Source organism: Talpa europaea, assembly GCF_964194135.1.
Source record: "Talpa europaea genome assembly, chromosome: 6".
Taxonomy (NCBI): Eukaryota; Metazoa; Chordata; class Mammalia; order Eulipotyphla; family Talpidae; genus Talpa; species Talpa europaea.
In genome coordinates this window covers 55,958,633-55,985,657 of record NC_140072.1, presented here as the reverse complement: position 1 = coordinate 55,985,657, position 27,025 = coordinate 55,958,633, and the positions used below count along the sequence as shown (strand labels likewise).

The window sequence follows — 27,025 nt, the reverse complement described above, 5'->3', positions numbered from 1 at the left end:
CAGCAGGACTAGGAGATAAAGCCAAAGGGACCACATTTAAACCCCAGGTACCAGTGGTGCCTGAAACCAGAACTCCTTCTGCACTTGGCAGCTCTGAGAGCCAGTGGGTTCTAGTTCCTGTTGTTTGTGAGTCTTCACCAACACAAGCTCTGTACCTTCACTCCCCACACCTGTCACTGTAGCCCACCAACCCCTTAGGCTCACCCACCTCTGTTCATCAGGCAGCACCCACAACCCAGCAGCAAGCCTCAACCTCATGAGAACTTTGGTCTTAAACAGGTTGATTAGAAATAATCATAGAGCCTGGCTCCCATCCCGGGCTGGGTGGAAATCTGGGTGTGGCTGTCTGACCTCCTGTGGGGGGTTGGAGGGAGGTGCAGGGGTCTCTGCAGAGTCACTCCACACAGGGAGACTCCCTGCCCCAATCCTTTGTATGTCAAACACCTGCTTCATAAACCCCTTCACCCCACAGCTCCCCATATTTAACCACCCCCATTGGACTGATTCTGCACTCAGCTTGCCCATGGTCTTCCAGATCTGAACTCTGGAGTCTCACCTGGCCCCCAATCCATTCTTGTTCCAAGAAGAGCCTTCTAGGTCTGTTCAGAAATGGGTCAGGAGAGCCTTGTTTGAGCCTCCTCTGAACCCCAAGGACAGGTAGCTCAAGGGGGCAGTCCCTGCTGGCACCCTAATCCGCACAGGTTCCCAATTCCATTTTTTACTCGGCATCCTGTCTCCCTGTCTCCTTAATTTGAAAGTGTGAATTATTTCTCCTTCGAATAAAATGTGAAGTCCGGGCTAGTGATGGGGTTAAGTAGGGTGTTAGGAAAATGTGGTTTTTGAACTAAGTACCAAAATTAGTGTGGCATTTCCAGCCTTGCAAAAGGGAGTGTGCCGGGTCTCCATGGTCCTGCGTGGACTGGGGAGGCCTGGAGTGAGTCACCATGTGAGCACTGATACAGACGTGACTGGCGCCAGCCTCAGGAGTGGGGAGAAATTGAGGGCCGCAGATGCAGTCGTGTCCAGGACCGAAGCCTCCGTACCCATTGCTGAGGAAGGATCCACCCAGGAGAGATGCCCTTGTCCTTCCCAGCATGTTGTGCGTGTTGTGACAGGGAGGGACAGAGCAGGGGAAGCCAGTCAGCCATTCTCAGTGAGTCAGGCCTTTGGCAGGTGGCCCCTGGCCTCGGGGCATCTCTGACTCAGCCTGCTGACTGACAGAGGCCCAACAGACAGGAGGTAGTGAAAGTGCCAGGAAAGGGCAGCACAGAGGGCAGACGGTGCTCCCAGATTGCCCAGCAAGCCTGCATCAGGCACCCTCCGCAAGTACAGCCCTTCTCTCACTCTATCTCCTCACATCCCTCCGCAGTCTGAGAAGCTGAAGGCAGGAGTGACACCTGAGGGTGAGAGAAGGGCACTTCCTTCCAGCATTTGCGGGTCAAAGATTCAATGGTGCCCCACTCCATGGCAGACATCACCCTGCCCTTCAAGGACAGGACACTCCAGTGAGGGTGGGGTCGATGCTGAGGGCTGAGGAAAGATCACTTCCTGGCCCTCAACCCTTCCACACCCTGTCATGGCCCCACCCCACATCAGCTCTCTCCAAAACTGCGCACTGCCGGCTGGGCCAGCTCTGACCCCCAGGTCATTTTCTTAAGCATCCGTGCCTCATCAGCTTCCCCCACCCTGCATTAATGTTGCCGGTTTGGCCCCTCAGGACACACCTTATGCTCATTTCTCCAGTTTGAGCCCACACTTGCCCGACTCTTCTTTATGCTCACGTCACTCCTCCCAGCCTCCCAGGCGCAGCTTCCAGCCTGTCACTGTCCAGGAGCCCCTCAGGGTCACCCCAGCTTCTGCACCTCCTAGGAGCCAGAGAAGGGGCTACATGGAGCTGTTTTCCTCTGGCTTTCTCAGTCCTAGAGGGGCCTACACGAGGGGAAGGAGGTGGCCACGCCTGACAGTTTCGCACCAGTGCCCCAGGCCCATCAGGCAGCCGTCCCACCCCACCCTCTACTGTCTGCACACTGAGCCAGGAGAGGCCCAGGTCTTCTTGCCAGGCTCGTATGGGGCCCTCCTTGCTCCTTCCCTTACTAGGAGAAAATCCCAAGAAATAACCTCTGTTTGAGGACTCCAGCTTTCCAACTGTGGCAACCTGAGCAAATTACTTAGCACTCTGAGTCTTAGTACTTTCCACATCTGTAAAATAGAATAACTGGACCTAGGATATGCCTAGATGAATAAAGAGCACCTCTTCTTCTTTTACTATTACTGACCCAGATGTAGAGCATGGATTCTTAACCTCTAGAGATCCCTGGAGAGTTTTAAAAAGCTCTAGAAGTCATGACCCCTCACCTCTCAGAAAGCACATCACACAAGCGTTATAAACACGTAAGATTAGTTGCATCAGGACCCCTAAAGCTGGCCATGGATGTCCAGTTAGAGACCCTGTTCCACAAATGCAAACTGAAGTCTGGCCTAGGATTCAGGGCACAGACTAGCATCCACACTCACTCTGCACTTGCAGTGAAGCGCTTTCTCTGTTCCGCTCTTTGCTCTTCCAGGAGCAGAGAGCTCAGGTTTGTGAAAGGCAGAAAGGATGTCCGGGCCACTCTGATCACTGTTCTCACCAGGGCCTGGAGGAGACAGCAGCTCCCCTCGCAGGGTCAGGGAGGCCTGTGGGGCAGACTGCATCCTTCCTCCCTCTAGGCAGTGCAGATGGCCTCAAGGGACGCACCTCATCTCCCTTGCACCTCTTGCCCAGGACAAATCTAATGTTCTTTCTTAATTTTATGCTTGTGAAATACAACAGTTCTACAGAAACAGCCTATAGAAATATATAAATATCTGGTACAGCAAACATTTGTGAGTCAGTCACAAGTGCCAGCCAACTCTACTTCCTCAAGCAGACAGCACAGAGAGAGGCCAGGGGAAGCTCCCACCAAGCAGACCCCAAGTTGCCTCACCAATTCTGACCTTTGGGGCACAGCCCCTAATGGCTAAGCTGACTTGGTTCTAGCTCCAGTTCCAATGCTGAGGAGGTGTCTGTGCATCTCCCCATATCAGGACAGCAGGGTCCTCATAGTCAGTGCGGGTGAAGACCCAGAGGGTAAATTACAATGTTGCCTGTCAGTGACTTTGGCCCTGGATTCCCCGCAGGCCAAAGGGAAGGGAGGGGAGCACATTTCCCAGGTCTGCGAGGTGTCTTGAAACCCCTGACAAGTCCTACGTGAGGATGTCAGAATCACCCTGCAGCTGCTGGGTTTTAGCCAACTCTCCTGCCTGGGTGACCTTAGCACGTCCCAGCATGGACGGAGGAGCCGTGTCTGGGGCGGAGGACCATGAAATGGAACCCTTAGCAACTGCTCCCCCTGGGAGCTCTATGAGGCTGTGGGGAGGAAGGACCTGCCTGCCTCCCGAGGTGATGAAAAGCTGGGTTAGAGTGGGTACAGGGTACGTGTGGATTCGCAGGGGTGTTGCTCTGATGCCTGCTTTAGAAGGAGCCAATTCAGAGGGACATTTTTCTTCACATTGATACCCCTTAAATCGGGAGACTCTAAGTTGCCCTGCTGACAGGTTGGCAACATACGTACATATATATATATATATGTATGTATGTTAATAAAAGCTAACAGTGTATAAAAAAATTTTACCCAGTAACCAAATGAAATTTATTCCAAGTCTGGAAAACTGACTCAACATTCGAAATTCAGTCAATGTAATGCACCATTTCAACAGGCAATAGAGAAAAAACATTTGATCACATCACTTGACACAGAAAAAGCATTTTACAAAATCCAGTACCCTTTTATGATTTCCAAGAAGTTTCTGCAAGTTAGCAAAAGAAGGGAGCCAGCTCATCTCATATCTAACAGCACACTTAATGGCAAGTGTTTTAACGGAATGCCTCTTGTCTAAACTGGAGACAGGTAGGCAAGGCTGTCCCATCACCACTCTTTAAGATGAGGGAGTCTTTGTGCTGATGGAATAAAAGGTCATTGCAGTGTTGGTCACGCAGATCTACAGGCATGACCCTGACATCAAACTACACACCCATTGTACCTGTGTCCATGTCAAGTCTTGGCAATGCACAAAATTACCTAAAGAAGCCACACGGGGAGCTGGGTGAAGGGTGCGCAGGACCTGCCCTGTACTACCTTTGCAGCTTCCTGTGAATCTGTACTTGTCTAAAACAAAACACGAACCAGTCACACACAGCTCCTGGGAGCTTGGCAGACATTGTTTTCATGGACAAAGAGTTGACATCATAGTAATACAAACAACGGTCAGGTGAAGCAGCGGGGGCTCCCATTTAAGAGCTTCTCCACTCTTGAAATGTCAGTCATCACCCTTCCTTCTTGCACTCCTGGCCTATCACTTCAGTAGCCCTGGTCATCCTCTCTACCCCCAGCCCCCACGCCCCCACCCGCTTGCTAGCCTCTGCTCCTCCCTCCTTGGCTGTGGCTGGGATAACTTTCACATCCCTCTGTCTGTTCCCACACCTCTCTCCCACCACTACCTTGGGCTGCCAAACATATGCAAGCTGTCGGCCCCCACCCCAACACAACCAAATAAAGGCAGTTATCTCTTTGCCCAGGAAATGTCTATGAGATGCAAATTAGGCCAGAATCCTTGCAGGTGGTAGGGAAGGGACCTCTGCAGTGATGGGCTCAGGGCGAGTACAGGAGGCAACACTCTCAACGTTTTCTACAAAATATTTGACTCAGAGAATCAAAGCCCAAGTCACAGCAGAAGAAAGGACTTGTCAAAACGTCAAGGCTACACAGGCAGGGCAAGAAGGGCTTCTGTGGGTGCTAACTAGGAAGGGAGGGATATAGCCAGGCAAGTGGACCCTGCCTAAGCATACCTGCCTCGAAGACCACCCTTGATGCCTCCCTGGGAGCCTGATTCTCTCAGGTAGGCACCTAGGTACTGACAGCCAAGGAACCCCCAAATGCCTCAGGCAGCTCCAGGGGAGACCCAGCTCCCTCCAGGAGTCTGTCACAGCCCTATACTCCCATAGAAGTCTGTGGGCTCACTTGTCACTGTCCTGCTGTGCAGGATGTGGAACCAGTTGGAGGATGCCAGAGTCTTAAAGTACCAGTCTTTGGGGACAGGAGGGTAGAAGCGAGAAGTTCTCTTTACCCAGATGAATGAAATCAAGGCGGAAGGGGCAGGAATAAGTGTCACCTGGAAGACCAGAGTCTCTGGGGGTGGTGAACCTCAGTGGAGGTGAAATTTGAGGCCAAACCAATCTCTTCTGGTAAAAGGGAAGTCATTTGGGAGAAGAGGGGCTGCCTCTTCATCCCTGCCTCTGGACCCGGCTGACTCAGCCTGAAGACACTGTGAGGCAGTCAAGTTTGTTTTTTCTTTAGCCCCCAACTCAGACACTCTCCCTGCTCTCTCTTTCCCTCCCAAGACACATCAGCGCTGAGCTGGCTGCTCTGGCAAAGGCCTGGCTCTGCCCTCACCTGGTCCACCTCACCCTGCTGGCCCCAAGGTCCTGCTTTCCCCTGCCCTGTTCCTGGCTCCCAGCCCCCAGGCACCCCGGTCAGCCAGGCCCAGCCAAGGCCAGGCTGTTTTGGAAAAGTGCTGGGAGGTGGCAGAATGTGCGGTCTGCAAGTTCCCTCCAAACTGGCGCCCCAATCCCTGGACAAACATCGGCTGTGTTTGCCTGTCCACAACGGCCTGTGTTCTCCTTCCAGGCCAGGAGATCCCGGGAGCAGGCAGCCGTGTGGGGGACGTCACCAACCCACCGGGCCCTGCGGGCAGAGGCAAGGGCAGACTGGGTGATGACAGGCTAGCCACCCACAGCAGGGCGGTCATCCGGAGGACAGGCCAGGGGCCACGCTTCCTCCACCCCGCTCCCCACAGGACATTCCCACACCAGGAAATGGAGTTCACTGAAAACTACTACCTTCCCCTGGCTTGTTTCCCACTAGAAGCGGGGATGTTCAGTGCTGCTTCTTATGGAGCCTAGAGGCCGCTGTCTGAGAGGTGAGGGAGCCCCTCAGAGTGACCAGGAGCTGGGTGGGGCAGGTGGCACCGGTTCTGGCTCAGAGACCACCCCTCCCTTCCATGTGACCCCGAAAGTCCCCGCCACTCTGAGACTCTGCTTTATCTTGTGGATGAAGGGGGCACACCCTCACTCTCCTCCACCCTGGGGAAGTGCAGGTTAGGGCTAGGAGTTGGGGACAATAGGCCAGGGCATGGTGGGAGGGGCAGGTGGAACAGAAAGACCGAGGCCACAGGGCAAAGGGCAGGGTGTCAGGGCGTGCTGAGCGTCCTGCCCTGGTGGCCTTGTGCAGAGGCTGACCCTCCTCGGGGTGTCCAGGCTCTGTGACCCTGGTGGGGATAGTCCTGAATCCCTGGGTCCCTGGCCGGAGGTTCCCAAGGTTGGATCAGATTGTACTGAAAAGCAACACCGAAGCCATAAACTGGCCTTTCTTAGGTCAGCCAGGAAAGGCCTTTCCCTCCTGAGACCTTGGGAAGAAGACCAGGCAAGACAGAGTTTGGACCAGTCTGGCACTATGAAGATTTTCCCTTGCCAGGGTCAAGTCCCCCTGGTTCCTTGGGCAGCTGAGGGCCACAACTCTGCCTTTTATTGCCACCCCTTCCTACCCGCAGCCTGTCTGTCTTGGGGATGCTCTGGGTGGTCCTTGTTTCACACTGGAGCTCGTGCAGGTTGCTGGTCTCATCTCTAGCCTGTGGTGGCCAGACTTGGAAGCAGCTCTTCAGAGTATGATAATTGGCTAAGAGGGCATGGTTTTAGTCATTAAATAGGCTTGGGGATCCCTGAAATCTGCATATTTACACCATGCCACCCCTTGGTGTCCCCATCCTCAGGCTCACGGTCCTGGAAGTCCTGCAGGAAAGGAAACTGTCCCAACTGTTTAACCTCTTCCCAAGTATATGTTTGATCAGAGACTCTATTTGCTCTGATAGTTACTGACAAAACAGGCTTTGAGAAGCACCCAGGGGCATGGGGCTGGAAGTCCAGCTCAGGACATAAGCATCCCACTCAAGTAAGCCAGGCAGACTCTGAGGACAGGTCCTCAGTGCTCTGAGTGGCTGTGTCCAGCACTGAGAGTCCTGGCCCAGACCGCCACGGTCACACTCAACCCGGGAGCCAGCTGGGTCCCTCTCCCTCTCCCCAGGGGAAGCAGATCCTCAGAGGACACCACCAAGGACTGCTCTGAGCCTAAAGAAATGGTGGGGGCCTAGCAGGACCCAGGTTGCAGGAAAGGACTCCCCAAGTGATGGGCATGGGGTGGAGGAGCGGGCGCGGCTGAAGGGAAGGCTGTGCCAGGAGCTCTTTTAGGGAGGTTGGGAAGGTAGAAACCAGAAAGCCAAGCGAGGGTGAGTCCCCACGGTTTATTATGGAAGCCTATAAAAGAGCCACATTGAGTATTTTCAAAATCACAAAATGCACAACATTCATTTTTTTAATATGCAACATGGAATATTATATACAGATTAAAACCACATGACAGCAAAAACACTCGCACGGCACCAGTTTCATATCAAAACAAAACACACAAGTGCTTTTCAATATTAAAACAACTGTGATAAAAACATATTAATATTTTGAACCATGTTTACAATAGAGGAAAATTCATTTTACTAAATAACAAATATTTAACAGCAAAAACTTTATACTAAATATCTATTTTGAATTATAACAAAAATAGTACTTATAATAGTTTATAAAGACAGACACAAAATTATAACATTTATGAAAAAAAAAGTCTTGTGTATAAAATAATATTATAGCTCTCCGGGCAGGGCCAGGGTGGTGCCCAGGACACAAACGCCAGCGCCCAACATCGAAAGTGCTTCAATCTGCAAGCCCATGGCAGTTAGAGTTTTGTCTTTTTAATGTCAAGTTACAAGAGTTAGGAATGGTAAGTGAGAAAACATCACCCATCTAGCGCTACCTCTATAAAACCTCTACACGACACATAGACACAGACAGACCTAGACAGATGGGTGCATTTCGACATTGGAACCCTTGTCAGCCAGTCAAGAGCTTTCTTCAGTTCTCTTCTTGTTGCCTTTGAGACCCAGTGGGCACACGATCCTTCCTTCCTCCCTCACAGGCAACCCCCTCAGCTGTGCCTTCTCTGCCCCCTCCCAGGCTGGTCACCCCAGGGAAAGTCACTGAGGCTTCCCTGAGCCCTCCAGTCTCCCGACGCACACCAGGGCCGGGTAAGTGACTTCCAGCCTGAAGCTGCCTTCACTGTGTTCTTAGACACTCGGTCAACATCATGAGTTCAGGACAACCCGGGCCAGCTTAATGGAGAGCCGACCCTCCAGACTCTGGGCCTTTCTGTGGGTAACAGATTCTAGTACATCATGCAGCTGTTTTGCAAGCTCTAATGAATCTTTACATATTTTTGCCTGTTTTTTTAGGATGTGGTGTGTGTTGGGGCAGGGGAGTTGAAAGATCTCACTAAATTTGTTTTAGATGTCCATTTTTGCCAATAATGTCTGTTCTACGCAGTTTTTTAATAGTGAAAAAGGAGGAGCCAGATGGAACACTTGAGGACAGGGGATTCTAGAACAGCCTGTTTAGTCTGAACCTCTTCCTGTAAAGTCTACCACAAGGTAGGTGTGAACTGGGGTGAGAGTGGGAGTCTGGCATCCACCCGCTGAAACTGAGCAGCTCACGTGGCCACTGCTCGAAGAAGCAGTTAGGGGCTGGAAGTCTTGCGTTCTTCTGGGTGGTTTTGATTTTCTTATCAAGAGGATTCTTGATTTTACAACATCAAAAGTGAGTAGAGAAACACAGAAAACAAGTAAAAACCTGAACACAGACAAAAATTGCTAGACTCACCCAAGGCTCCCAACCCATCCCTAGGAGGCACCCCAAATTGCCAATACTCAAAATGCCAGTGGCAGGAGCTACTCCCCTCTCCCCCCAGTCATTCCCTGACTGGTCAGTTTTCAAGCAAATCACTTCTGACAAATCACACGTACCCTCCTCTTCCTCCTCTCTCCTGCAGCCTCCCTCAGATGTCTCAGACCATGTGGAGGCCTGAGGCAGTTCTGGGGAAGGGCTGCCTCCTGTACTCACCTCCCCTTGCTTTCACCTCGTCCCCACACCCCTGAGCTGGCCCAAGCAGACAGTGGCAAAGAGGTGGGAAGGGACATCAAGGACACCTTTCCAAGGGCTAAAGACAAAGGGTAAGTGTTAAGGAAGGGATGACGGGGGACTCCGTCCCCGTCAGAAGAAAGAACCCGTATCCTTGCCCCATACTCACAAGCTGGAGTGGGGCCACTGGGGTGAATGGTGGCCAGGCAGGGGATCTTGGCAGCCTCCAAATCCCCATGTGATCAGTGATTGGGATTTTTGACAGAAGACGGAGGGAGGTCGCGGGCCATTTCCCTGTCCACCAGGGAACAAAGGCAGAGGGGCTGGGTTTCACCCTGGAAGCAAGGCTCTGAAGTTGAACCCACAAAAAGTCTGCAGTTTGTAAGGAGAGTAGGTTACTTGCAGACTTCCTGCCTGGGCCCAAGGCTAGGGGACAGGAGACACTTGTTCCAGACCCCAGTAATGCCAAGACTTGGTTACATCAGTGAATAAATATGGGGGAGGGGGCACCACAGGGAGCAGCCCAGGAGCCAAGGCCTCAGATGCCTGTGTAACAAAATGGGCTCCAGGCCTCCTGGTGGGAAGGGGGGATGTCAGTGCGCATGCCCAGGGCCACCAGGGGTAATGCTAGGAGGACAGAGCCTGGGGCTTCTTTGCCCCAAGGTCAGAGGAGAGAAAAAGTAGCAGCAATAGGTAATTTCACGGGCTGAATGCAGCCCCAGCCCTGGCCGAGGGTGACTGGCATTCTGTTTCTCAGGATGCTGGCCCTGGGTAGCCGCCCCAGGAGGGGCACTCGCCCCAGTCTGAGCCAAAGTGGGAGGAAGTGGGGGAGGTGAAGAGAGCCAAAGGGGCCACCTCTTTCCTCCCGCCCTCATGTTAACCACCTGCCCTCACAAACTACAAGGGTCCAAAAGAAATAGGAGGGGAGGGACCAGTTCTGAACATCACAAGCAAATGCTGCAGCACGAGCCAACTGACATTTAACACTGTAACTGGCATGCGGAGCCCCCAGCCATGCCCTTTCCCAGGAGCTAAGCTGGTGGGAACCAGAGAGAGACTGGAGAGAAGCAGGAGCCAGGCAGGGAGCCCTCACTTCCCAGAAGGACAGGGCCCTGTTGGCTTTGGGTAGGGTTTGCCAGGGAGGGGACAGGGGAGGGCTAGGTCTGAGGGGCTGCTCCCCCTTCTCCAGGTTCAGCCCCTCCCACACACAGGTTTCTACCCTTCCACCCCCTCCCACCCCCAGGCCTGGCTGGGTGGAGGCTGGGGATGGGCTAGGGGCCGTTAGACCGTGGCGCTCAGCATGGCCTCTGTCTCTGGCAGGATCTTGTTCTGGTTTGAGTCCAGGCCAAAGAACTTGACACTGAGGCCGTCCACGGGGTGCACCACGGGCACCAAGGTAATGCGGGGGAAGGTCCGGGTGGCCAGCTCAAAGCGGCTAGTGCTGGCCAGCTCCACTGCCAGCACCTTCAGGAAGAGCTTGGCCAGGTGCTTGCCCAGGCAGGTCCGGACGCCACCGCCAAATGGGAGGTAATGGAAGCGGCCATCTTTGTCTTCACTCCTCGCCTGACCAAAGCGGTCTGGATCGAACACGTTCACGTCTTTGAACACAGGTGCCGTGTCATGGGTATCCCGGATGCTGTACATGACACTCCAGCCTTTGGGGATCTGGAAACCCTGGAGACACAAGATTGGGTTGCAGTGGTGAGAGGCAGGAAGGTTCGAGAGGGCCCAGGCCTTCCTGCCTGCCAGCCCCAACCCAGACGTTCCTATAGACACCCACTATGCACCCCACCAGGCCTGCCCAGCCATCCCCTCAGCATGTCAGTCCTATCTCTTATTTACAGATGTCAACATGCCATATCACATATGATAACATATTGGTTTCATCTGAGCCAGCATTTGGGGTGGGGTGGCTCCCTGGAAGAGAGCACCATCTCCTATCAGACAAGAATATCCTCACTCCCACCCCCCGAACCCCAGCCCAAGGGACCCAGCCTCACATCAAGCTCGAAGGTCTGCAGCACGGTGCGATAACCACCAGAGATGGGTGTGAAAAGGCGCATGACCTCCTTGATGACGCAGTCCAGGTAGTGCAGCCCACTGAGGGTGTCCAGGCGGAGCGTGCCCTCGCAGGGGCAGCCACCACTGTGCAGGATGCCCTGGGCTCGAAGCTCCTCCCGCAGCTTCTCCAGCACAGCCGGGTGCTTCAGCAGCTGCATGATGAGGGAGGTGCTGGCACTGGCAGTGGTGGCATAGGCAGCAAAGATCAGTTCCAGGGTCCCATCCTGCAGCAGCAGAGAGAGCACCATTGGTGATCTCATTCAGCCAGGAAGGCCCAGCCTGGAGTCAGCCCTGCTCTACCAGTGCTCCCCATTTCCCAGGGCATCTAACTAAGTGCCACCCACTTCTGAGCCTCAAGTTGCTGTGGTACTGAGGCCATGGTGGACACAGGTCACATGGGCAATACTCTGACTGGGCAAGAGACAACTGCTGCAACCCAGATTTGACATCTCTTGGAGTAAGTATGGTCATTTTGCAATCATTGCTGGAATCCAGGGCCAGCCCTAGCAGGTTTCATCAGTGTAGTGAGCCCCCAAGAAAAAGAACAAACCCCAAGGAGCCAGGCGCGGTGCAGGTGAGTATGTGGGGGCACAAAGGGGAGGTGTAGGGTCTAAATCCTGACCCTCCTGCTCAAAGTCCCTGCTCCTTTTGCATCCTAGGAGTAGGATCTCTGCTAGGTAGGCAGGAGAACTGATGAAGCCTGAAAGACAGCCTGGGGCCACACTCACGAGGGCCTAGAGTGAGGTTGCAGGGAGAAGGCTGAGAGGAGATGGCCCCCAGATGACTTGGAGACCTCGACTAAGGATGTGTACAGAACGGCCCCAACAGGCCCTCTCATTTCAAGCCCTGTCTTTATAAACATGGACTCCAGTCCAGAGCGGGGCTAGGGAGGGTAGGGAGCCCTACTTGGGCCCAGTGTGGACAGTCTTGGTGCCGGTAGCCCAAACAGGCTTAGCCAGTACCAGGCAGGCTGGAAAACTGTCAAAGCCACCAACTCAAAGAGATAATGGCGTAGGAGGAGTTTGTTCCAAATCCCTGCAGCTCTTCCCCAAGGGCTGAGGCTGGTCTCAAGCAAGGAGCTTTCCCTTCCTTACAGGACCTCTCAGGGCGACTGAGCCATAAAATGCACTGAAATTGTGAATACAGGGGAGAGGGGTCAATACGCAAGACCAACACCCAGTCCACGCAGAGATCCCTAAGGAACAACATTGGCATATTTGAAAAATGGTAGATGGGACCGGGTGGGAAAGAGCCTGGGGCCCAGGAAGGGTGGTGATCCTGTCACCAGTGGAACTGGGTGCACAGCTCGGGGGAGGGGAGCAGGGAAAGCCCACCCATAGGGGTGCTTCTTGTCCTCCCCACAGATCATGCCATGGCAGGTGGACACACAGTCTCTCTTCTGGCTAAGCCCTCAGCTCCGGTGCAGTGAGGGCTGCTCAGAGAGTGGTGCCTAAGGATCGGGACATTTGGGCAGAGATGCCTGGGCGCCCTTCCTATTGAGTGCAGCTCCAGTGCAGGGCATGGTGTGCTGGGGAGGCCCCCTACCTTCAGCTCCTGCATGGTCATCTCCTTCCCGTGCTCTTTGCTGCTCTCGATGAGGATGTCCAGGGCGTCCGAATAGTCCTTGCCCTGGGTGCACTGCAGCTTCTCCCGAATTGCCTTTTCCAGGCCCTTCTGGAGGATCTGTCGGGCTTGAATGCCCTGAGGGCAGAAGGAAGCATCTAGTCACCCAGGAGAAGGGGCAGGTCCACCGAGGTCCCACAGCCAGGCAGAGCAGGGTAAGGGAGTCCTCTGAGAACTTTTCATCTAAGCTTCAGAGGCCACTCTGTCAAGGCCACCCTGCCCTGCCAGTGAGCAGTGAGTGTCTTGGTGGTCAGGTGCCCCCTCCCTCAGGGTGGGCTCACAGTTGCCTCTGCCTCTCTCTTCCCGGGCCCCAGGTGCTCACCCGCCGGTAGCCGCTAAAGGGCAAGTCAACAGGCAGGGAGAAGACGTTCTCCACAAACTGCTGGTAGACCTCAAAGAGGTGTCCGAGTTCCTCTTCCGGAATACTGAAGCCCAGCAGCACACGGATGGCCATGCGGAAGGTCAGCTTCTGGGCCTCCTGGTACACATTGATGGCCTCCGGGTGGCTGCTCCAGGCACGCAGCGTGTCCTGGATCACCAGCTGGATCTTGGGCAGGTAGCTCTCCAAGGCCTCATGACTGAAGATCTTGGAGAAGACCTGCAGGGCAGAGAGGCAGGAGGCTCTCAGATGGGCTTCCCTGGGTCTGGCTGAAGCCCACATTCCATGACTGTGGGAGGAAAAATTCCAAGCCTCACCCCACACTGGGACACAGTCTGCTCACTGACTCCCCAATGCTGACCCCCCCACACTTCTGTGATTTGGGGGAGGGAAACACAGGAAGGACAGGATTAAAGTAGGGTTCATAAACATTTTTATTTGAAGCCAGGACCTTCCACCTCATTCACAGGATGCCCTGAGCTGTCATCTCCTTTTTAATACAACCACCTTTCTTACCCCCACACACACCCCTGAAAACCATGTGCTCCGAAAACCATCCAAGCCCTGGGGACTATATAGTTCACTTGCCAGTAGGTCCGTAGGCCACAAGGTCATCCCAGCTGGGAACAACATAGGAGGGGGCTGGGCCACGTTGGACGGGAGGCCAACCCTACACTGCAGGGGCTCACGCCCAAGTTCCCAGGACACGCTTCACAAGTGTTCCAGAGGAATAGAAAACAGAGTGGATAAGGAAGAGGCAGAAAGCTGTAGGTGGCTTTTCTCCTCCGAGGGGAGAGCAAGAGGGGCTGGGGTTACATGGCAAATACAACTTCGTAAGACCCAAAATTGCTCTCACTCCCTGGGAAATACCTAGTGGGTGGGATCCTAGGGAGTTTGTCAACACTGAGCTATCTAAATGCCTTTAGTGTGGCTGGGTCTGGAGGCAGGGGGATGGGGACAAGGCTTTCCACCCCAAAAGATCACAAAACCAAACAGAAGCCCCTTTTTAATTCCCTGCGTTTTCCCGGTCCATTTTAAGTAGCCAATGAGGCCCTGTTTCTACCTCCCCTGCTTTCCAGCCTCCTGATTCCTCAGCCCCCTCTCACACCCCTCCCCACATCGCTCTGCATATGTCCTTCACGTTGCTGCCCACGGTGTGCAGGAGAGGGAGGGTGTTCGTTTATTTACTGTGGCCTGTGGGTCCTGCTTATAACCAACAACTTCCATCCCCCACCCAAGGTCCAACGCAGAAGGGGGATGCCCCCACCAGCACCAAAGGGAAGGTCATGAGGGAGGCAGTGATGGGAGGTGCAAAGTAGAGGAAGGAGACAAATAGTCCTCTAGCACCCCCCAACCCCATCCCATGCAAACCACACACACGCGCCCGCCCTCCCTCCTGCCCCCCAAACACAACCACCGCACAAACTGTAAATGTGAGAATTTCCCCTGCAGTCAGCTCGAGGAGGAAAAGGTAACATTTTCCTGGCCTCAGCCCTGCATGGCTAATGGGAGGGCTGGTTTGCAGAAATAACAGTGCTGGCCCTTCAGTGGCCCAGCCAGGCATTCACAATAGCACTTTCATTCCGAAATTCCCGGTGGGCAGAGGGAGGGAGGGAAAGAGGCCAGTGAGGGGCAGAGAAGCCAGCAGTGTTTAGGGCTGCTCCTGCTACTAAGGGACAGTTGAAAGGTAGGAGGATGAAGGGAGGTGGCCCAGGGCAGCCCACACCCACATGGGTCACTCACACCTTGCTCGGCTGCAGGGGTCCTGGGGACTACCAGGGGGACCTCAGCTGCCACATCCTTCAGGGGGCCACGCTCTCTGTCTCAGTTCCTGACCCTGCTGTCCTTAGGATTCCAGGTTCAGCTCTTGGTGGAAGAGTCTGGGATTGAGCCTGTCCCCATAGCCCAACACAGTCAACTAAGGGCCCTTAAAAACAACACAGAGCCATGGGGTAAGCAGCAAGTGGTGTGTGGATGCTGGGCAGGCTCATCAGAGAGGCAGAAAGATAACTGTGGCTACCAGACCTTGCTGGGGAGGCTGGAGGTGGGGAATGGCTGGGACAGGGTGGCCATGCCTGGTCCAGAGCTAGCCAGCGCAGGACAGACTGAAGGGTGCTATCAAGGAGGGAAGGGGGCAGGCCTAGTCAGGGCCCCCAGCACCCAGGAGGCCAGGGCCAAAGTGTGGACATATGGAAGGGGGGATAAAGCAGAGGTCAGGCCCATGAGAACCAGCCAAAATCAAATGAAGAAGATTCTAAGATGCAGTGGGGTGGTGGGAAAAGATACGCAAGGTACCCAGATTCCTGAGTTTTAATCCGGGATCATTTACTAACTTATGGCAATCATGGCCCAGTAAACTACCACCACCACCCCCAGCCTCAGTTTCTTCATTTGCAAAATGATGAAGTTGGGGCCTCCCTGGTGGCACAGCGGTTGAGCGCTGGGTTCCGAAGCTGCCCGCAGCCTCTGTGGCACCGGTTTGATCCCCGGCTGCTCCCCGGCCTCCGGAGGAGGGTCCCACATGGCGCTCAGACCTCTCCTGCCGCCCGCTGCTCCCCTCAGCAGTGTGCTTCGGTCCTTCTGCCTGCTCTGCTCCCTGCTCTGGCTCTGGTGAATTCTCTCACCCTCCTGAGCTTCTGACTGTACCCAGTGCTTGTATAAATAAATAAATAAATCTTTAAAAAAAAAAAGATGAAGTTGAACCAGCTGGCCTGTGGGGTTCCTATCCATCTAGAGGGCGCATAAACACCAATACCCACGTGACCCTTGGATGCTACCCCTTCAGTGCCTCAAATCTGGCACTGCACGAATCAATTGATAAGTGTCTGCCAGGCCCCTACTCATACACTCCAAATGGGTTAGCCCCCAGGGTTTCCAAGGGGGAATACTGAGAGCCCTACTTAACCCCTCCACCCCCTCAGAAGTGAAGAGACAAGACCCACTGACAAGACCTGCCTTGCCCTGCCCTGAAGGTTACATTCCCTGCGCCCTCTAGCGATGGCTGGCTGAATCGCTCTCTCTCCAGCCTGGGGGGCCAGGAGGGCTGGGGGGAATCCAGGGGGAACCGGGACTGAACAGAGGGAGTGGACCGGGAGTGCATGCTGAGCAAGGGCAGGAGCTGAGTGATAGCAGGAAGCCCACCACACCCTGCAAGACTCCCAGGATGGGGCTTCTGAAGAGAGAATTATAGCCAAGACCAGGGTTCTTATCTTGAACCATCTAGAAGTCTAACTGGATATTCTGGGGTCCCCTTCCACCTGGCTGTCCCATGTTTCTCCTCAGAGCCCCCATAAGGTAGAAAGACTACCCACATGCAAGGAGCAGGCACAGGTAGACTGCTGTACTCCAGGCCCGAGGGGCTTCACTCTGAAGTCACCAAGTCCACGCTCCTGCCTCCAGCCCAGCTGTTGCACAGGCATCAGGGCTCCCAGGCGCCAGGAAAACTCCAGGGCCTCATCCCTGGGTCTGTGCCCAGGGTTAACAACATGGGCACTTCCCGAAGCCGGGGCAGCCCAGAAACCACCACCCACCACAAAGGCCAGAAGGAGGCGGAGGTGCTGGCCAGGGCAGAGAGAGGCCTGGGCCACCGCGTGGGGCCAGTGGGGTCAGCACTCGGGCAATGGGAAGGTGCCCGGAGGAGCGGCTCAGTGTGAAGTGGGGAAGGGCTCCTGGCCCCCGGAGCCAATGCTCTGACCACAGGTGTAACCAGAGCCAGGGAGGCTTTGTTTCCCTCTGGGGCTTCCCTCGGAATTCCCAAAAGTGAGCCAAGAATGCGGGACAAAGGTCATCAGGAACCAGTAAGGCCCAGAGACCTTGCAGAGACCTGCAGAGGGAGCAGCAGGTATGACTACCCACTCTGCTGGTGCTGGGGTGGCTCACCCGGGACCAGGGAACTCCTGGCACAGACAGGCCAGGATGAGCTCTCCTTGAAGGATGTGCTTGGAAACCCTGCCCCCAACAATGCTGGTCTCCACAACAGCACAATTGTCTCCAGAGGCCACATCCCTGGTTCTGTCTCCCAGGAATGGTGGTTGATTCTCCACAACTGGGCTCAGGGAGAACCACCAGGGGGCTTGTCAACACTCACTGCCCTATAATTGTATCTGCAAATGCTTTCCTCCCTCCTGCCCAGTGCCCCTGAAGGGGAGTTGCTCACAGGACCCCCATCACCCGATGTGCTGGCCCACTTGGCCAGAAAACTTCCTCCTGCTCTGCTGGTGGCTGTGGATGGACTGACATGAAACAGGCAACCATGGGAGCAGGAAGTTTTAGAGAGGGAACCCATTCCCCTGGCCAGTGACTCAGACAGGGGGCAGGAATGGAAGCGGCTGCCTGGGAGGGTGGGGGCCTGGGCAGGCCAAGCCGCCAGCCAAGCCACCGGAGCCACGGCCTGCAGAGTGGAAAGAATAACAGAGGGCAGGCAGCCTCTGAGGCAGCTGTCCGCACAGGGGTGACGCCAAGGTGTGTACTTTATACTCAAGGAAGAGGGAGGACAAGAGAGGACGTCATCTCCCCGGCTGCCTGGCATTTCCAGTGGGCCTCAATTTCATGCTGGCTGCCTTCTGAGCTGGTCCCCATTCAGCCCCTCAGGCTGGGAGGGGCTGGGCCAGACTCCCCAGACTCTACAGGCCTGTTCTGGATTCCCCAGCATCTATGGGAAAACAGTATCTGTCCCCCATGTGACTGCAGCTCTAATTTCCAGCTCCCCCCAATGCTTCCACACAAAATAAAAGCCCGTGGTGGGGGGGGGGGGCGGGCAGAGGGCAGCACTTGGCAAGTACCTGCTGAGCCACAGAATCTGAAAAAGGTTCTGAAAGTTTCAGCCAGAGAGAAACCCCCTTGGAAAGTTAAGGCCCAAAGGGAGAAGGGCTTTCCCAAGGTCACAGTCTAGGACATGACTGGCCACAGCCACCAGGGCCCCTGCACCCCCATTCTCCCACTATTCCAAACCCTCACTCTTAGCCCTCCTCTAGTCCTGGGGGATTCTGGATTTATCTAAGAAACCTGAAGGGAACTCCCCTCTCTGGTTTATTCACAGGGTAAGGTCAACTCTTCTGGTTACTCTGGCTTCCTCTCAGCACTTCTCAGCACTGGCCCTGCCCTGCAGCCTGGGGAACCTAGAATGGATACAGCCACTGGCTCAGGGGACTCAGCGCCAGAGCAGACCCCAGTCAAGCCTCCCTACACCCCGCCAAGGCCACAAAGGCTTCCAAGGTTGGGAGAGAGATCACAGACTTGGACCCCCTCCCCACCCTGGAAGGACACAGAAAGGAGGGAAAAAGGAGGTCATGGTCCCCCAAGCTTAGCCCCATAACAGCAGCAGCCTGCTGCCTGGCACAAGAGCACGCAGAGGGAGGTGCCCACTCCCAGGCGCCTTGGTGGCTGGCTGTGAGCTCCCTCCCCTGCTGACCTTCAGCAAGATCCGCTGCTGCCACCCTCCCCCTCAATCGCCCCTGCACCCACCAACTGATGCTACAGTAACTTTTGGGTGAAGGACTTTAGCTGGCAGAACAAAGACTCTGCCTATGCCAGGAAGATGGGGCAGAACTACAGGAACAGTGTTGCCCAGTTGTGCCACCTGCATTCCCGTCCTATTCAGGTGGGAACTTCTGTTTCAAGCTGAGCCTGGTGTACAAACTCCGCAGTGAGAGGCTGTGCAGTTTAGAGGTTACTTAGAGACAGTCTGGGCTGCCCTCCCCCAGCACCCCCAAGCAGGGTCCTCCTGCGTTTTTGCTGAGGTGCCTCCTGGCCTCTCTGTCCTGACACCAAGCCCGGGATGCACAGGGTTTCTGACAAGAGAACAGTGATCTTGGCCCGCCGAGGACAGTCCAAAGGCCCAATCAGCGAGGGCAGCTGCATGGGCTGTCAGGGCTTCTTCACCCCTGCTTCCAAAGCATTTCCCCACCTCAGCCGTGGGCACAGAAGTTCCTGTAGCCAAGGAGTCTCCATACCAGGACCCAAAAGACTACCTCTGGGGTGTGTCCCAATCCAGGGCTCCAAGGCTAAGTGTCTCACCTGGGATGCTTTCCAAGTTCTGAGGGGCCACTATTTCAGGTACCCTGAAGCTGCTGGCCTCTTGGGGCAGAAGAGTACCATTCCTATCCCCAGAGGAAAAGCGGACAAAAGGCCCCATCCGTCTGGTGCATGGGTTTGGACATTGGAGGCTTCCAGATCTGTCCCTGACTCTTCTGTGTCTCTGATCACCCCTCTCCCCAGGCTCCTCTACCAGATTCCATCCACTCTTCTAGGGCAATACCTTAGTGTCCCTGCACATCAAGAGGGATAGGGGCCCTCCTCTACCAATCAAAGACACCCCAGGCTCAGGCATAGGGAGTGGTAACAAAAGTGGAGGAACCCAGTCTGAGGTCATGGTTGGAGGGTACAGGATTGACTTCTTTCAGCCAGGACTCGGCTAGACTGGTAAGACTTTCTCCCTGGCAACCCCACCCTCTTGGCCCTAGACCACCAGGGAAGCTGGGATAAACACCTGGAGTGCAGTGATGGCTGTGAGCAGCCCCTTCCCAGCACATCTGGTCAGACCTCCCAGAGAAGGGGTGGGACATGAGGCCCCATGGAAACAGTGACGCTCCTAGTTCCCTGCCACCAGGACCCCAGCACACCTGGGCCCCACTTCCTGCGAACACACCCTCACCAGGCAGAGGCTTGGCCCAGCATCCCACCTCCAGCCCTGAGGTAGCACGGGCTTGAGGAAAGAGTGTAAGTGGCCCGTGGTAGCCCCCACTCTGGCCAGACTTGCTATTTGTCCAAAAGATTGGCCATTCCGTCCAGTACCAATATGTGCCCCTGACCTTATCCTTGTGGTTAGACTATACTTTGAGGCATGGACAGTTTCCTGCTTCTGTGTTGGTGCCTAACCCAGTGCCTTCCATTTAGCTCAGCAAGCCCAGGTTTATGGAGCATCAGTGAGTGAAAGTTGGGGGGAAGGACACTTTTGTCCACCCATTTGCCACAGGAGCCATAAACAGGCCACTTAGCAAGCCCACGACTAGAGAATCCCGCATTAGGATTCCAACCTGGGGTCAGCTGAACTGCTTTCCGCAAGGGTGCCCCAAAGAAAGACCAGCAATGCCCATCCACGGTTCCTAGCCCCATCCCACGGCTCCCTCTCCCCCATTCCCTCTCCATGCTGCCCTGGCAGTATCACCCAGGGGTCTCATTCCTCCGCCCCCCTCAAGAATGGACAATATAGGCCCAAACTGTGGGGTTTGCAGGCCTGGTCTTCCCCACCTGGAGGCCTAAAGCCAAGTTCAGGCAGAGGTGGGTGGAGACACAGGCAATATCCTAGGCCAAAAGCCCTCAGACCCCCAGGGTCTCACTCTGGGGTCCTGACAGAGTCTCCCCCTCTCCCCCCCACCCCTCCCCTCCAACGCCTGGCAGTGTCAGTTCCCTCCGGCCCCTTCAGTGGGCTTCCGGTGGAGTCACAAAAACTAAGAAAAAAACAAGTGTCCAAAGAGTGTGAAAAGCCCCCATTCCGGAGCCCGCAGCTCCCTCTCAGGCCCTCCCCAGAACCCCGCCCACCTGCCCGGGCCGCGCGGCTGCTTCCAGCTGTGGCGGGGCCTGAGGGGGAGACGCTCGGGAGCCCCTTTCCTGAAACACACGCTTTATCGGGCAGAGGACCCGGGTCCCCTCCGTGTGAGCTCCCCTCCGCCCGCCGCGGAGAGGCACCTGGCAGGTAGTACCGAGGACATCAAGTACTGTCAGATGCCCTCCCCGACCTTCTCGGGGGCCGCCTCGCACGGCCTCCGGCGGGGGCGCCCCCGTCTCCCCGGCCCCGCCACTCCTCCCGGAGATCTGAGGCTGCCGCTCCCTTTCCTTTAAGCTTCAAACCTGGGCGAGGCCTCCCCCCGAGTGGAAAAAACGGAGGGAGGGAGGTCGCGCAGCACCCCCTCCCGCCGCTCTAAGCTCGCAGACCCGCGCCCCGCCCGCGGCGGCTCAGTTTTCGGGTTACTGCAGTTCAAGCAGCACGTGCCGCCCGCGCCCGGAGCCCCGGCGGCGGCCCTGGAGGGGGTGGGGAGGGCCGCCCGCGCGCCGGCTCGCCTCCTCCGCGCTCTCCAGGCGCTCGGGAAATCCACAGGATAAACACCCACTTTCTTTTCCTCTGTGAGGGGCTGGGGCGGGGGGGGGGGGACGCGGGGGCAGGAGGGAGGAGGGGAACTTGTTCCCCGCCCGCGCTAGGGCTGCTCTCCCAAACCTGCTCCTTCCCCCACCTTCCAGAGTGGTGCTCCCCGTGGCCCAAATGTCACCTCGCCCCTACCAGGCCAGGCCCTGCAACCGCTGCCCACAAGATGCCCACCGCTTTCCCTTCTGTGTTCGGAAATCCCGGAGGACATGTGGAGAAAAGGGGATGCCCGCCACCATCCGCACCCTTCTTTTTCCAGTTTTGTGGGGGCGCGGCGGGGACGGGCATTGAACGCTCTACTTCTCCTCTTGCTAAAGCTCGGTCCTGTCACCCGCTGGGCCTGGCGGGGCTCACATCGGCGCCATGCAGGAGGGCAGGCCCAGCGGGTCCGGCCAGACTCAGAGCCATCTGGGCAGGGGTTCGCGGGGTCTCCTAACAGCGTGTGCAAATGCAGGCACGGGTTCCTGCGGGCACCTCCCCGGCGCTTTGACAACTCCTTGCTCAGAGGGGGTGGGTGGAAGAAGAGGGTCAGAGCTCGCTGGCGAGGCTCTTACCTTGCGTCTGTTGCGGTGGATGTCGCCGATGGAGTTGGCCACAGTATTGGGGCCCAGCAGCATGCGCGTGCTGCGAGGCCACTCGGTGCTCACGAGGTGGTGCTCGCCCATGAGAATCTTGCGCACGTTCTCCGCGCCGGTGACGCGTATCAGCGGCCTACCCAGCAAGTGAGTCTTGAACACGTTGCCATATTTCTCCCTCCTCGAGGACTGGAACCCAGAGCCCTGAGGGAGCCACACAAGAAACCTTTTGAGGTCGCACGTCTCCAGTGGGACGTCCCGGCGGCCCAGCCTCTGGAGGCCGGGGGAGAGGGATGAGGACCCCACCTGAGCACCCATCCCTTGCCCCTCCCCCGCAGACACGCACGTAGGGTATTTTTTTCTTTTTTTTTTCTCCATAGCTTGCACAAGAGCTGGGAAGTAGGGCCTAGAGGATAATAAATAATGCAAGGAGGCGGGAGGCCCAGGGGGCACCCGCGGAAGGCTGTTTTGTAGTAATGACTTGCGAGAAGGAAAAGGTATCCCCGACAGCGGGACCCGAAGTTAGACACACACACACCCCAGCCCCACCTCCTCGCCTAGCGCTCCCCAGCCTCTCGGAATAAATATTTCCAGGCTTACGGCCACCGGCTGGCGAGACCCCGCGGGGTGGCCGCAAGCCAAAGATTATTTATAGCGGCGAGCGGCGGGTGCCCGGAGGCCGTCACCACGGATGGGGGTGGCGCTTCCTCCGCTCTCGGGACCCGGCGACCCTCCGAGGGCTCTGCGGGGCAGGGTCACGGCCCGAGCGCCGCACTTCGCCCTGGGAGAAACTGAGAAGGACTTTCGTCGCCGCCCTGCAGTTTGGAAAGGGAGCGCGGGGGAAGGCGCTTCCCGGGGGCGGGGCGGGGCCGGGCGGGGCGGCGGCGCAGGTAACCGGATCCCGGGCGGCCGCCGCGCGGCGCGCGCAGGGGATGGTTAGGCCTCCGGCCCGGCCTGGCGCGCAGAGCTGCAGGCTGCGCCGGCCCCGCGCGGGCTCCGGAAGCCGAGGGGACCTCCGAGGGGCGGGGGCGGGGGCGTCCCGCTCACCTTTGACGTAGGCGCTCGCCACCCCACCCCGCATTAACCCTTTTCCTGCCTGGGCAGCACGGAACGAGCAGGGGAGGGTGACACCTGTCCGGCCTTCTGCCCGCCGGCCGACGGACCTGTGGGGTCGTGCACCCCCGAAAGGGCGGCTCGACTCCCCCCTTTCCGGCGTTGGCCCTCCTCCCCACTCTCCTTTCCTCCACGGAAAAGTATTCTCCAGCTAGAAATGCACACACCCCAGCACGGCCGAAAAGTGACTCTGCAGAACCCGGATTTCTAATCACTTTTCCACATGCGCCTCCGGCCCCGGCGCGCGACAGGGAGCGAGCCCCGAGCCCAGGCGGCTGCAGAAGGGGGGCTGGGCCGCGGGGGACGCGCCGCCCTCTCCGGCTGGTGGGTCGGGGTGGGAGTTCCCCCGCCAGCCGCGCTCCTAGACGGCGCCTACCCCTTTAAGAGAAGTCGAGGCGAGGGTGGAGGTGCGACGGGGAGGGGGGCGCGGCGCGGGGTTCCCTCCCTCCGTCTGCTCCGCGCGTCTCCCTCGCTCCGTCTGCCTCTCCGTCTCTCCTCCGTCTTTTCCTCTGTTTTTCTTTTCTTTCGACACAAAAGTTGGGTTGTGAATTTTCCGAGGTCGCCGCCGCCTCTCTCCCGCCACCCTCCCCCCGCCTCTGATCTGCCTAACTATAATTAAAGTGCGTTTTTTGTGGCATTAATAAAGAGTTATTTGTCCGCCGTTTCCACGGTCTTCACAAAGAGGACTTTCATAGGGGCGGCCGCTCGGGCCGCGAGTCCAATTTATACAAAAATGTTGTATTTTTAGCCCTGGGCTCTGTTTAGATGGCGCACAGTGGAAACGGAGAACCCTTGGAGGTTCCCCCCCGTAAAATCTGATAAATGGCTCCGAAAAAATAAAGCTGGGATTCAGAGGCTCCCATTAACCCCTTCAGCGCTCCTCTACATGCACCCCCAGCCCCCCTCCCTCCCACGGCAAAGCCTGAGGCCCCCGGGGCGAATGAATGGGGGAGCAGAAGCTCGCGTCCTTCTCCCCACCTTCAGGTTAGACTCGAGCCCCTGGGACCCTTGTGGGGTTCGGAGGAGGTCAAGGAGATCTGGGGGGTGCAGAGAAAGGTCAGGTAAGGGAGGGGGGTTGGTGACAGACCGCGGATTCCGCAGATGGACTCTAAGAAGGCAGGAGGCGATGCCCGTGTGAGTTATTTTATTTCCTAAATTCTCCGCCAAAAGCCTAGACCACCACTGCAGTTAACCCTTTGTGTGTGGCGGCACGGGACAGGCTCTGGACTTCTTCTCGGGAATAGTCTATTGGTTGAAGTGAACCTCACCCGGTTGCACGAACAACCCCGAAGAGAGATGGGCTGATTCCCGGACTCGGGACGGCCACAGGGCAGAGGCACCGCGCGCCGCGCTCCCAGCCCCCGCTCCGCTGACATTTGGCGCGGGGCGGGAGGGGCGGGGTGTGTGCGCGCGCGGATTGCACGCGTCTGTTAATTTCAAGCCAAGCTTTCGCACTTCCAAGACCAAGGGTCTCCGCGGTCACCTCCCGCCTCACCTCTCCCGCGCCCCGTTGTCTGCTTCAGGGCGCCCATCCATCTCCTAATTCCCGTCGGCAGCCGCCGGACTAAGACGCGTGCGCGCGAACACAAAACACACCGCCCGCGGTTAACCCAGGGGCACCCCTCCCCCCCCAAAAAAGTAAAAGTCTGGCGTGTATCTTGCAAACGATATCGTCTAGCATTTTATAGAGTTAATTTCAAATTAATCTCCCATTACCTACCTGGGTCTGGTCTCCGCTGCGCCCACCCTCCTCACCGGCGGAGCGGGCTTGCGCGGCGTCTGGCAACAGCATCAGCGCTCTCTCCACGGGGCTCACACGCACCTCTCCCGAGTTTCTTTCCCCTGCTAAGCTGTCCCCACCCAATAAGTAAATGACCCTTTTCTCCGAAAGCCAAGAACTCTCCGGTCTCAAGCTTTTCATTCTCCTTGGGTTACCTCCTTCCTCTCCCACCACAAAACACACACACTTTCTCGGACCGTGGACCGAGGCGGGGGTACCTGGCACGACCAACGACGCGGCGGGAACCCAGCCAGCCCCGGCTCTCAAGGGGGGCAATTCTGGCTGCCCCCGGCCCCCGTCCTCCTCGTCCCCGCTCAGTTTTCGGGTCCCCCAAACACCTCCAAAGCCCAGGAAGCCGACAGCGGCTGGGGCCTGGCGCTCTTGGGATGGCGAAAGCGGGTCGCGTCCCGACACCCCATCGCCACACTAGGAGCCCCCCTGATGCTCCGCGCATCCTCCTGGGTCGCCCGCGACTGGGAAAAGTCAGCCTTGGGGGCCCTCTTGGATCGGGGACCTCTCTTGTCCGTTCCCTGAACTTGCGCGCCGGGCGCCAGTGGGTTCCGAACCACGCCTCGGGCGGGCAGTGGAAGCCCGGGCGCCGCGGCTGAGAGGAGGGAAGGGGCGGGGCGGGGACCAGCGCCTTCAGGCTCCCGGCGCGCCCTGGCCGGACCGCCGCTCCGCCAGCCCAGCGCTCGCGGCTAGCGGACCCTGGGGAACAGCGCGGAGAGGGCGCCCTTACCTGTAGCAGCCAGTGGCCGGTCTCTCCGATGAGCGGGAAGCCCATGGAGCCCTTGGGTATGGGCAGTTTGCAGCTCTTGTCGCGGGTGGCAGCCCAGCGCAGCTGCCACAGCTGCTGCGACACCGCCAGCAGCAGCGTCACCGACACCAGGCACGCGGCGAGGGTGGCCAGCGCCGACACCAGCTCCAAGCCCTCAAAGAGCATGTTGGCGGCCGCTCGGGGGATTGGCTGTGCCGGCCGCGGCGGGGGAGGGAGGGCCGGACGAGAAGGCGCGGGTTCGCGGGGGAGGGGAGGCCGCGGCCAGGGGTCCCGGCACCTCCAGCCGAGGCGGAGAGGAGCAGGGGCCGAGGCAAGGGCGGCGGAGGCTGCGAGGGGAGCGCAGAGAGGGAGGGGGGTGCCTAAAAGAAAAGAGAGGAGACTCGGGGTGTAACTTTGTTTGTTTGTTTGTTTGTTTGTTCCCTTATAGCGGGTGTAGGGGCTGCCCGCTCGCGGGGTGGTGAGATGCAGCCGCGGATCAAGCGGATGGATGACCTCTCCCCGCACCCTTCACACTCGGAAAACTTTGGAAAACTTGGCCCAGCGGGAGCCTCTCTCGTAAGCCCCTTCCCCTACTAGGAAAAAAAAAAAGAAGGGGGGCCGAGAACTAGCGTTGAGAAAGTGCAATCGATTTGGCAAAAGTTTCCCCCTCGAATTCCTAGGTGGAAAAAAAAAAAAAGGGAAAAATCCTGAATCCAAAAATTCCAACGAACCCAGAAACTTAGGGGCGAGGGGCACGGCTCCCCGGCTGCAGCGAGGGCGCGGGGCCGGCGGCCAGGGCCCCGGGCTGCTCTGGGCGGCGCGCCCGGGCCCCGGAGCCGCCGCTGCGCCCGCGAGGCGGGAGCGTCGGGCGAGGCGGCGCGGCGGGCGCGGCGGCCGGAGCGCGGGTGCGGAGCGGCTGCCCGCGGCCGGGACGGGACGCGGCCGGCGACAGAGCCCCGGGCGGGCTCTGGGGCGGCGGCGGGCGGCGGGCGGCGGGCGGCGGGAGGGGTGAGGCGGGGTGGGGTTGGGGGAGGAGGTGGAAGCCGGAGCGGGGCTATTGTATCAATTAAGGAAAGGCCGGCGGTCCCGGGGCGCAGGCTCTCGGCGCAGGAGTTGCGGCTGGAGGAAGAAAGGGAAGAAAGGCAGGCAGAGGGGTGGGAGAGGGGAAAGCAGAGGCAGGATTTCAGGGTTGGTGGTTTTAAAAGCTTCTCTCAATGTGAATTTGAGTCCAAAGAGAGGCGATGCGTGTGTTTATATAGAGGCGGGAAGGCTGCGCCGCCGGCGCCCGGCCAGCCCCCCCCCCCCCAGTGCGCGCACAAAGCCGGGGGCGTGGTGAGAGGCCGGCGGCCGGAGCGTGTGAGCGCCCGCCGCGCCCCGCCCCGCCCCGCGCCCGCCGCCGCCCGGGACCCACTTGTGGCCGCCGCAGGATCAAACTCAGTTCACCTCTCGCCTCCTCTTCCTTCTCGCCGGCGTCTCGCCGAGCCCGGCACCTACAGACGGACG

At 57.5% G+C, this 27,025-nt stretch overlaps 1 protein-coding gene across 2 annotated transcripts; it reads right to left on the bottom strand.

Moving 5' to 3' along the window:
* Nucleotides 1-10,375: 10,375 nt before the first annotated feature.
* On the bottom strand, nucleotides 10,376-25,708 carry CYP26B1 (cytochrome P450 family 26 subfamily B member 1; the record flags this gene model as incomplete). 2 transcript variants are annotated; one of them, XM_084235774.1, is made up of 6 exons in its annotated part: nucleotides 10,376-10,768; nucleotides 11,095-11,379; nucleotides 12,701-12,856; nucleotides 13,101-13,376; nucleotides 21,852-22,076; nucleotides 25,505-25,708. In XM_084235774.1, the coding sequence occupies 6 exons, from the start codon at nucleotides 25,706-25,708 to the stop codon at nucleotides 10,376-10,378; spliced, it is 1,539 nt and encodes a 512-aa protein (XP_084091900.1). The 2 variants fall into 2 exon arrangements, with proteins under 2 accessions (XP_084091900.1, XP_084091901.1); XM_084235775.1 differs by lacking the exon at nucleotides 21,852-22,076.
* Between the last annotated feature and the right edge of the window lie 1,317 nt (nucleotides 25,709-27,025).